The sequence below is a fragment of the Prionailurus bengalensis genome, chromosome F2, assembly GCF_016509475.1.
Source record: "Prionailurus bengalensis isolate Pbe53 chromosome F2, Fcat_Pben_1.1_paternal_pri, whole genome shotgun sequence".
NCBI classification, from domain to species: Eukaryota; Metazoa; Chordata; class Mammalia; order Carnivora; family Felidae; genus Prionailurus; species Prionailurus bengalensis.
Genome location: NC_057353.1, coordinates 82416451 through 82426963, shown reverse-complemented (window position 1 = coordinate 82426963; position 10513 = coordinate 82416451). Strand labels below are relative to the sequence as shown.

Below are 10513 nucleotides of genomic sequence, written 5' to 3'. Positions count from 1 at the left end.
AAGAACGGAAGTAGAGGGATCAAGGAAAGGTGTTGCGGGGGTGGGACTGGCTGGGACACTGGCCCGAGGGCAGGCCTGTGGGGTGCCAGGTGGGCTGGGTCAGTGGTGGGGTCCTCGGAAGGGGTCAGGAACGCAAGCTCGGCGTGAGGCTGACCTGGCCCGAAGGTAGGGTGTGGACAGGATGTGGATCGTTGAGGGGCAGAGGCGAAGGGCGAGTGAGGATGTGGGCCACAGCCTGCCCGGCCCGACTCCAAGAAGCAGCTGGACGGCTCCCTTGGCCTGGGACGCTGCCCTACTCAGGTGGGGACGTGGGGCATGTGTGAGGACCGGGCAGCCCAGGGGCCGCATTCTGGCACCTGGGACTCTGTGCGCAGAGCAACCATGATGCCTCCCACGTGTGGGTCCAGCGCCCAGCACCAGGCTCAGACACCTCATCTGACTCGGTCTTTAATGGGCAGCTCTGGGCACCAGGTGGGGCAGCAAACTGGCCCGAAAGTCCTTCAGGATGGAGAGGGCCGTGGGGGGAGCTGGCCCCTCGCCACCACCCTGGGCAGGAGGGGGAGGGCGGCACACAGCTCAGGGGTGTGGGGACAGCCTCCCTCTGGTCTTGCCCCTCTTGGCCTTGCGGCTCCAGCCAAGGAGGGGCCTGGGGCTGGCTCGCCCAGGAGCTGGTGGCCCCCGCCCACACTCCTTCTGGCCCCTCAGAAGCGCCCCCAGGGCCGGCCGGTGCTCCCCCTGCAATCGGGACAGAAATGGGTAACGGTTGGCTCCCTGGGCCTGGCCTGCCTGTGGCCAGGCTGCAGGGTGTGACCCGGGAGGCGGTGGCTGGTGCGTCAGGGGCAAGCTGGGGGTTCTGTAAGGGCAACAGGGCAGCAGCGCCCCGCAGGGGTGCCATGCTGGGGGTGGGGATCCTGAAACGGCTCCTGCAGCGCCGCCCCTGCCCGAGGTCCCCAGGAGTGTGGGCACACGGAGGCCCACCGCGGCGAGGGCTGCGGCCTCGCCCAGGGCAGGGACTCGCCGCCAGGTGGAGACCACGGCACAGACGGCCGCTGCCCAGAAGGCCACGCCAGTGAGGCTCGCCCGCGCGCAAGCTCCTCTCTCCGACGCCCTCGCAGTCGCGGGGCGTGCCGGGGCCCGGGGGAAGGCCCTCCCGGGGCCCCCGGGGCTCACCGCGCTGGGTGGCTCCGCCCTGGGCAGCAGCGTGACCACCTGCAGGCTCGCGCCCTCGTCGCCCGCGCCCTTCAGCTGCGCCACCACCTCCGCGTGCTTCCACCACTTGCACGGCCGCCCGTTCAAGGACACGATGTAGTCACCCTCCCGCAGGCCAGCTGCCTGCAGGGACACGGGGGGGGGGTCCTGAGTCCCACGGGGGCACCCGCCACCCCTGGCCACAGTCCCACCTGCCCCCTTCAACCCCGGGACTCGGCCCCGGCGGGGGGGTGGGGGGGCAGGGGCCTCACCGCGGCCGGGCCCCCGGGGATGACAGCAGCGATGAGGACGGGCGCATCTCCCCGCAACGTGAGGCCGAAGCCAGCCTCTCCCCGGGTCACGTGGACGGGCCCCACCAGCCGCCAGCAGTTCTTGGCTGAAAACACGGACAGGGGCCCCTGGGGGTGGGGTGAAGGGGCGTCAGAGGCTCAGCCGGGCCACCACAGCACCCCTCACCCCTCGATCTCTACATCTTGGGTCAAAAACCGGGTGTGGCAGAGGGGTGGGGCAGGGCGGGGCCAGGCCACCAGCCTTGTCCAGAGTCCTCCTCCAGGACAGGGCTGGGCCGCCTGTGCTGAGGTGGGGACGGGTGACCCTGGCAGGGGTGCTCACCAGCCGGTGGAAGATATCGGTCACCTTCACCCTGGAGAAGCTGGGTGCCCTGATCTCTGGCTTCTGCTGTGTTTTAGCTGAAACGACAGAGTTCAAGGGAAAACAGAACTAGGCCTGAGGCTCAAGGACCCTAGGCCCCTGGGAGGCAGCCAGAGCAGAGCGGGCGGCCCGAGTGCGGCCTGCCGTACGCACACTGGCCCCTCTGCAGACCTCGGGGACCTGGCTGCCCCCCCCCCGCCCCAGAGGGCTCCGGGGTGTCTCTGCTCTCCAGCCATGCCTGCCTGCCCCTGTAAAGCAGGAGATGCTGGGGGGCTGGCCTATGGTTCCGTCTCCCAGGCCACCGCCTCCCTGGGGCAGGAATCCACTGCGGGGATGGCAAGGCGCGGGAGAGCAGGGGGTGCGCCCGCGTGGGCTCCTTTGAAGGCCCACTGCTCCGTGGTCCCTGGAGGTGGAGTGGCCTCAACGGCAGCCACAGGTCCTGGGCCCACGGACGCCTGCTGGCTGGACACGCCCGTCCGAGGGGCTGGGCTGCTCACGTGGGATGTCGGGAGCTTCCGTGGCCTCCAAGAAGTCATCCTCTCTGTCGAGCTCCGAGTACCTGGCCAGTGAGCGCCGCAGGGCCTGGGCCAGCACGGCCTGCAGTAGGTCCACGCTCCGCAGGGCACGGCACACGGCGTGCAGCCGCAGGGCCTCCTCTTGGCCCAGGATGGCACGCTTCAGGTGGGCCTTGCCTGCGCGGGACCGAGCCGGCACACGCTCCGTGGGGCTCGCCCGGCCCAGGCCGGACCCCAGCTCTCCCCACCCCTGGACGCAGCCAAAGGAGCACAGCTGAGGGCTTTTGGTCCATCCTGAGGGCCCGCGGGCCGCTCGGGGAGGAGCTACCAGGTGCAGAAGGCCGGGCAGGGGAAGAGCTGCCTCCCACGAGGGCCCCCACCCGCCCGGGCTACCCGCCTGGCTCAGGCCCTGCCTGGGACAAGGCCGCCAAGGGGACCTCGGGGACGCAAGTTGGCAGCTTGGCAAGTTGCCAGACACCAGGCATGCCCGGAAGAGGTGACTCATGAAGGACGGGTCACTCGCCCCCTTCAGCGGGCCCCAGCCCCTCCGCGCCAGGCTGCCTCACCGAGCATCCTGCGCCCCTCCTGCTCCTGGGGTGCGGCGCCCGGGGGCCCAGGTGTGGCTGGGAGCCCAAGGAAGGCCTGTGAGAGTGCTGGGCAGTCCACCTCGGCCGCTGCTGGGGATCAGAGAGGGCCGTGAGCCCCTTCGCACCGGGGCCTCTGCCGGCACACACATGAGGGGCAGGGCACTCACGGGGGCTGTCGCAGAGCACCGCAGCCGCGTGGTAGTGGGCCAGGGCGCGGAAGTACTCAGCCTTGACACGCACCAGGGTGGTCCAGGGGAAGGGCACGTAGTCGCGGACAGGTGGCTGGGCCATGGTCTGGTGCACCAGCCTGTACTCAGCTGCCACCTGCCAGCGCACAGGGTGGGACGCCGGGGCCTCCCCGCCCTGGGCCCCGGCCTCCGCCTGCCCCGGCCTGAGTCCCAGTGGCCCTGCCCTGCACCCTGAGCTGAGGCAAGCTCAGGAATCTGAGCCCCAGGGCCTGCTCTGACTGGTGCTGCCCCAGTAGCAAGGACTCAGGACCCGGGGGTCCTGACCGGCTCCAAAGACCACGAAAACAGCTGGCTTTGGGAACAAACAGGAGACACAGCCACTGCCCCTGCCCCTCCCTGCCTGGACCCCCGATCCAGACCCTCCTGCTCATCTGGCCACCGTGGCTCAGCCAGGTGTCCTGTGGGACAAGGGCTCCCTGCCCTCACCTGGGCAGCCTCCTGAGCCAGGCGCAGCTGGGCCAGGCAACCCTGGGGGGCTTCGGTGGACGGCAGCAAGAGGCCCTCAAAGATGCATTCTTGGGCCTGGGCGGTCATGAGTCGTTCCAGCATGGACAGCGAGGCCGGGCTCATGTCGGGGCTGGGTGCTCGGGAAAAGTTCTCCCTCAGGAGGCTGAAGGCCCCTGTGGAGGGGCGCTCACAGCAGGAGGACAGGGCTACCTGGCCCCGCCCCCCCACCCCCAGAAAGGGCCTGTGTGTGTATCTGCTCTGCCCCACACACTTGGGAGTGCTAACCCGCCTCCCCCCACCCCCCTCTGCACAACTGCTGCCATGGGGCTGGGGGCGGGGCTGCCCTCACCAGCAGCCCTCTGGAAAGCTTCAATGGCACGCCTGGTGCCCTCGGGGCAGGAGCGGTCCTGGCGAGCCCCGATCTGGGTGTAGAGGGCCCCGATGTTGAAAAGCACGCTGCCCTTCTCAAAGGCCAGGGCCCGCTGCTGGGCCGGGACTCCCGTGAGTGAGTCATACCTGCGGGTGGGTGAGGGTGGGAGCAGCAGGAGTCACAGGGCTTTGGGGAGCCGTCAGGGGAGGCCAGTGACCGCCTCCCCCCACCAACCTACCACTGGAACATCAGCCCCAGGTTCCTGGTGGGGGCGATGAAGCGTGCGTCCAGGAAGCAGAGCTGGTTGTAGTAGGCCATGAGCAGCTCTAGGCCTGCCTCGCCTCGGCTGGGGGTCCGAATGGCCTGCGGGGCAGGCACCAGCTGGGCCTCGGTTCCCCAGACCCGTCCCACAGCACACACACTACCCTGGGACCCTTTGGACGTCCCAGCCCAACTGGAGCACCCTGGATCTAGGGGTGGACAAGGTCCCGAAGCGGCACATCCACCCGGTCTGAGGCTGTCGTGGGCCACACGTGCCACCCCCAGGACACTGAGCACCGTGGAGAGGCCCAGGTGGGGTCCCTGGGGAGGGACAGGCACAGAGCAGCCACTCCCAGGGGGCCAGCGGTATCTGATGAGGACGGAACTTCCCTGGTGTGCGCAGAGCCACGTGTGTGCCCTGGCCGTGTTTGTGTTAATGCACGCTCGGGGTGTGCCTGTCTCCCCATTCTCCCCAGGGCTGCCCCTGGTGGGGACTCCTGCACAGAGCATGTCTACACTGAGCTCCTTGCCTCTGTCCCTCGCTGAGCCTTGTTTTTCCTTGTGAACTGGGGGTGGCCGGTCTCCGGGGCAGGGAGGGGACAGGAGGAGCCCACTCACCTGCCGCAGGTCCTCCAGCTCCCTGATTTCGGCCTCATAGGAGGCACTGTCCTCTCCAAAGTGCCCAGAGATCAGCTCCTGCTTGGGGGAAGGGCAGGTGCTGGCCTTCCCTGTTCACCCGGCCCAACGTGGAGACGGGTGGTGGAGGCCCCGGGGCCCCTGGAGAAAGGCTGAGGACTGGTGTATATGTGGTGGTGGGTCCCCTCCTCTGGCCTTGGGGTCCCTCCCCCGCAGGTACGGGGTTCAGAGACTCGGTGCTGCTTCTGCTCAGAGTCCTTTCTGAGCCCCTGTAAAGCCCACCTGACGGGCAAGGGCACTGGGGCCAGGAGCTGAGGCCCCTCTCCGTGCTGCCTGAGGGGCAGCCTAGTTCATGAGCCCCCTGGAGGACCCTGGGAACCGGCAGGTTTTCACAGCGGAGGCTCTGACTGGACGGGGCAGCCCCAGCCAGTGCCAACTCTCAGAGCGACGGTGGGGGAACCCTGTGGCCAGCGTGGGCTTTCAGCAGGATGCCTGACTCTGCCCTATCGATCCCACGGTGGGCTCTCCTCCAACACCCGTCCAACCAGAATCTCCCACAGCCTGGGCAAGCCCAGCAGCCGGAGTCAGACCCCCCCCCCCCCCGGGCCTGTTTCCTCTTCTGTTCAATGCAATGGCTGCACCAGGAAGCCTTGGTGACCCCTTCTGACCCCAGGGCAGGGTGTAATTCTTAGGGCAGGAACACGTCCCACCAGACCCCGGGGTTCACAGGTCAGCACTCACCCTCAGGGGTGTGGACCAGTCCAGCTCCTTGGTCTCCTTCAGCCCCAGGGGGATCATAGGGACACTGACACCTTCGCTGGAACCAGAACCGTTGAGCCCAGATTCTAAGGCTGGACCCTGCCGTGCCCAGTGGCCACCCCCTACTTCTCCAGGCACACATACCCCCCTTTCCCGATTCTGATTCGTGTCTCGCACACACACGGCACAGCACTCAGGTGCCGCCCTGGAGGGTGTCTCGCGCGTGCGCACCACGTCCTCCCCCACGCCCACCGGCCCCCGCACATGCGCACACGCACCCCTCCGGCCGGTCCACCTCCGCGCTGCCGTTGAGCTCCTCCAGCTCCTCCTTCAGCAGCTGCAGGCTGGAGTTGACGTAGCTCAGCTCCAGGGCCACTGTCTCCCTGACCCAGGCGTTGCTGGTGGCTCTGGGGGAGGGAGGCCAGACTGAGCTGAAGCCCTGCTCTGCAGGCGGACCACACGCCCCTGGGCCTCGCCGCAGCCCCTGCGCCAGCCTGGGCTCCAGAGTGCTGTGCCCCCAGGCCCAGCCCCCATGGAGGGGTGCGGTGCGGTCCCGGGTCCACCCCCTCTTCTCTGAGCCCCCCTGGAGTTCGTGCAAATTCCTGTCCACGTGGATACTTGGTGACTCTGGCCCAGGGCACAGCTCTCGCCTCCCACCACCTCTCTCCTTGGACGCGGGCTCTGGCGCACCTTCCACAGTGACATAAAAACAACTTTCCCAAAGGGTGGGAGTCAGCCCCTCTCTGTGCCTACATCTGGGCAGCTGGCAGACGAGGCGGTGGGTCCCCAGGAAGGCCAGGTGGGGTAGACAGGGATGCAGGGCGGCTAAGGAAATGGAGGGGCCCCTTGGGCCCAGCAGAGCTGCATCCTGGAGCCTATCCGCCAGCTCTGTGCACACTGGCTGTGGCTCTGACAGGTGGGACCATCTTCCTGGGCCACCAGCCATGCAGTGGGCTCACGGAGACATGGGTGAAGGTCTGAGCTGATGTGCAGCTCGCTAAGGAAGAGGCACCTCTTCAGGTGGAGGACGCTTTCCTGGTCCTCAGTCTTTTTTTTTTTTTTTTTTAATTTCTTTAATTTTTATTCACTTTTGAGAGACAGACAGAGCACCAGCAGGGGAGAGGCAGAGAAAGAGGGAAATACAGAATCGGAAGCAGGCTCCAGGCTCGGAGCTGTCAGCACAGAGCCCGACGGGGGGCCCGAACCCACGAACCGCGAGATCATGACCTGAGCTGAAGTCAGACGCCCAACCGACTGAGCCACCCAGGTGCCCCCCGGGTCCTCAGTCTTGGGACACCTGTCACAGTTCAGCCTAAACGGTGCCTCTCCTGAGAAAGCCCTGCTGGTCACCACATAAATCACAGGCTCCCACACTGCATACCGGCCCCCCGTCCAGCACCACATGGAACTTGGCTGACCCTGAGCTGATCACTGCCAGTGAGGTCCACCAAGGGAGGGGCCTGGGTTGTCTGGGAGGGTTTCATTTGGCCAGCATGGCTGCCCCAGACCCCGGTGGGAGGCCCGGCCCCTCCTCCTGGGAGCCTACAATGGCCATAGTCACCTGCTCACACGTCCCTCTCCCAAACCAGACCACACGGTCGGGCACCTGCCTGGGTCTCTGCCTGGCTCCCATCACCCCACATGGGCTGGCTTCCAGGGGGCCTCAGGGGACGGCAGCACCACTGTCCCGAGGGATGGGGAGGTGGCGGGCACTCACCTGTACAGGTTCTCTGCGCCTGTCCGCATCCGCAGCTCCTTATTGATCTGCTGGTGGACCTGGGCCCTGCGGCTCTGCAGGCGGCCGCGCGGTGTCTGTGCCAGGGGGTCACGGCCCTGTGGAGAGGCTGCAGGTCACGGGGGCCAAGCCACGCCTCTGTCAACAGCTCACGAATGCCAGAGGGCTCTCGCGGGTGGGGAAGGCGGCGGTCAGCACAGGTGGGGCCCGAGCCAGCTCCCCAGGCAGCAGTGGGGCCAGGCAGGCCGAGTTGAGGCAGGAGCCCGGGATCCCAGAAAGAAGGGGGGTGGGGTGGTCAGGGCAGAAAGCACACAGAAGGCGGGGGACAGGGCTGGACTGGGGCCCCACGAAGAAGCTGGGCCGATCCTGTGGAGCCAGCACCAGTGTGCCGGGGCTCTGGGAGCCCCTGGCGGGAGGTGGCCAACTGCTCGGCACATATCCTTGTGTGCCTTTGAATCTCATTCCATAACCCCCATAATCTACTCTACCCGCACATTTCTAGCATGAGTTCTAGCACGGCCACGGGGGGATGACCCAGCCTGGCTCCTGCCAAGGTGCTAATGGAAAGGGGCCTGCCCATGGGGTGCTGGAGGCGGGCTTTCAGCCCACCTTGCTCCCCGTGGCGCTCGGCCCACGGTGACCCTGGGATACGTGTCTTGATATGTGATACGCAGGTATCACCCCAGCTGGTTGTTTACGTGTGGGGTCCCTTTGGGCAACTGCTCAAAACCACAGGCCCAGAGTCACTCAGCTCCCAGGCAGCAGGCCAGGCCTCCCGACTGCCCACTGGCCACCTCAGGCACTGCTCCTCATTACACGGGACAATCCTGCCGGACCGCCGGTGTCGGGGTCCCAGGCAGGAGAGCTGGGTGGCAACTGAGACCAGAGCTGGGGGTTCCCAGCCACAGTGATGCTGCAGCCGGGTGACTAGAGGCTCTGGCCAGGGAAGCCGAGGGGCTTCTGCCGAAGGGGGCTTGGGCGGCTTTCAGGGCTGCAGTGGGACACGCGGCCGTGGCCACCATGCTTCCTCCTAGCCATTTAAGGGCCTTCGTCTGGGACAGTCACCAGCCCTGGAGTTAGGAAGAACTTCCCAGAATGTACCTTCCCTGGGCAACGTCCCCATAGGTGGTCACAGAGCCTGAACAGAGTGGCAGTTGAGGACAGTGCCTCCAGGAAGCTGCCCCAATGGCAGGGACAGGGCTTTATTCAGGCAGTGCTGAGGTCAGGCCCCTTGCAGTGTCCACTGTCTTCCTCATATTTGAGGAAATGTGGCCTATTTTCTTTAATATGCACCCCCCTGCTGGCAGGCAGGGGCAGTTTCAGACCTTTTGGGGGCTATATCTTGTCCCACTCCCTCTCCCTCTATGAAGGCACCCTAAAGGAGGCCTCACAGCCTCTCAAGAGGAAGGCCCCTGGTGCACAATCATCTCAGATTATGGCTCAACACCCCCTCAGATTCCAGCATGGATGGTCAAGAGAGAAGAGAGATCAATCAGGGAGGACCTCCCAGAGGCAGAGGCATTCTCCTGGGAGGCCTTCTTGTGATCCTTAGGTAACGGGAGAGGAGGCTTGTTCCAACTGAACAACAAGAGAGAGAACACTAGATGTGGAGGGCTCCCTGCTCTGGGCCCTTGGGCAGGACCCTCATCCGTACATCTCAGGGGGGCGCCAAGAAGGAAAAAGACAAAACATGGCCCTCCTCTCTCTGCTCTGCTGTCTGGCTCTCTTCCTGGTGGCCTGTGCCTCTACTCCACGGTGCACGTCAAGACTGCTCTGTGAACGAGGAAATGAGCCAAGGAGGTGGGCAGTCTCCCCTCCAAGAGGCCTGAGGATCTGGGGAGGGAGGAGCAGGCCACAGCCAAAGCTACATCACTCCCCTTCTGAAGCAAAGCTCCAGCAGGTTCTAGAGGTTCTGGGCCAATAGCCATGCCCATCTGCCCAGGGAGGGGGCTGGTCCCTATGCTGGGCAGAAACCATTAGCTCAGGAGGGCTGTCCTCATCAACACCACTCCTCTGCTCCTCAATGTCAAGTGCTCCTGGAGAGATGTGCTGGAACGGGGAGAATGTAGCCTCGGAGCCCTGCCGCACCTGCACAGGCCTGGTCTGGACGCTGGGACAGCCAGTGGGTGACTCCCAGGGAACACCCAGGCTCCAGGCTGCAGAGAGGGGCAGCCTGAGTGCCCCCTCCTTCCCAGCACAGATTTTGCAGGTGTCTGCTCCCACCCCTTTCCAGAGCTTCCCCACTACTCCTGGAAATGGTCCTTGGTCCAGAGTCAGCGAAGCAGGATTAGGGACCTCAGAGGGGGAGGAGGTGTGTGGGAAGTGAAGAAACGGACAAACTGTCTATCTGTGAAGTCCTCCAGCCATTTCCTGTTCCTGGGAGGTTCCAGCTGCCTGCCGCTGAAAGTTTCGTCAAATACAGAGCTAGGTGCCCAGAGCAAAGCTGAGCAGCCTGGAGAGAGGGAGGGAAAAGCTAGGAACGGAGGAATGACGGGCACCCGGAACTAGCACAAGGCCACGGGCTGTCACTGACCAGAACCCAACATCTGCGGTGGAACGGGGCCCGGAGCGTCCTCCAGAGCGTGGGAGAAAACGCTGAGCTGGGCTTGTGTCCCCACCCTTTGCTAGAAGGCACAGAAGCCCAGCTCAGGCAGGTAACGCGGGCTCGGCCTTTCCACCGAGCCTCAGTTTCCCCAGAGGTCAGCCCAGCTGGCCTCTAGGGGCGAGAGAAGTGGGTTGCTGCCACAAGTCTTGCAGCGCGCTCAGACCTGAGAAGCCAGCGCCGACTCCGGAGCCCCGCGTCCGCCGGCGGCAGGTGGCGGGCAAAAGCGGGCCGGGGGTCCGGGACCCGTCCTCCCGGCGACCCCCGTCCCCGCGGACGCGCCCACCTTGCGAACGCTGCCGGCCGGTTGCAGCCGCGCACTCTCCTCGCCGGAGCCCGGGTCGTCCGTCCTCTCCTCGGGGATCATCGCCGCCCGCCGCTCGGGCCTTGCCCGCCTGGAAGCCGAGGCCGGCACAGGTCCCTCCCGGGCGCCGCGCAGGGTCCCCCACTGTTCTCTCCTCGCGGGTGGCGGGCCGGGCCGAGCGTGCGAAAC

At 66.0% G+C, this 10513-nt stretch overlaps 1 protein-coding gene across 2 annotated transcripts; it reads right to left on the bottom strand.

The window, feature by feature from the left end:
• Positions 1–431: 431 nt before the first annotated feature.
• On the bottom strand, positions 432–10513 carry RHPN1 (rhophilin Rho GTPase binding protein 1). 2 transcript variants are annotated; one of them, XM_043601962.1, is made up of 15 exons: positions 10307–10513; positions 7401–7516; positions 5962–6090; positions 5666–5741; positions 4907–4984; positions 4266–4390; positions 4007–4173; positions 3637–3830; positions 3130–3286; positions 2942–3052; positions 2358–2552; positions 1822–1898; positions 1461–1607; positions 1171–1332; positions 432–735 (listed from the first exon to the last, which is right to left on the bottom strand). In XM_043601962.1, exons 1-15 carry the CDS (start codon positions 10385–10387, stop codon positions 577–579), a joined length of 1974 nt encoding a protein of 657 aa, XP_043457897.1. In that variant the 5' UTR covers positions 10388–10513; the 3' UTR covers positions 432–576. The 2 variants fall into 2 exon arrangements, with proteins under 2 accessions (XP_043457897.1, XP_043457898.1); XM_043601963.1 differs by having other exon boundaries at positions 2942–3049.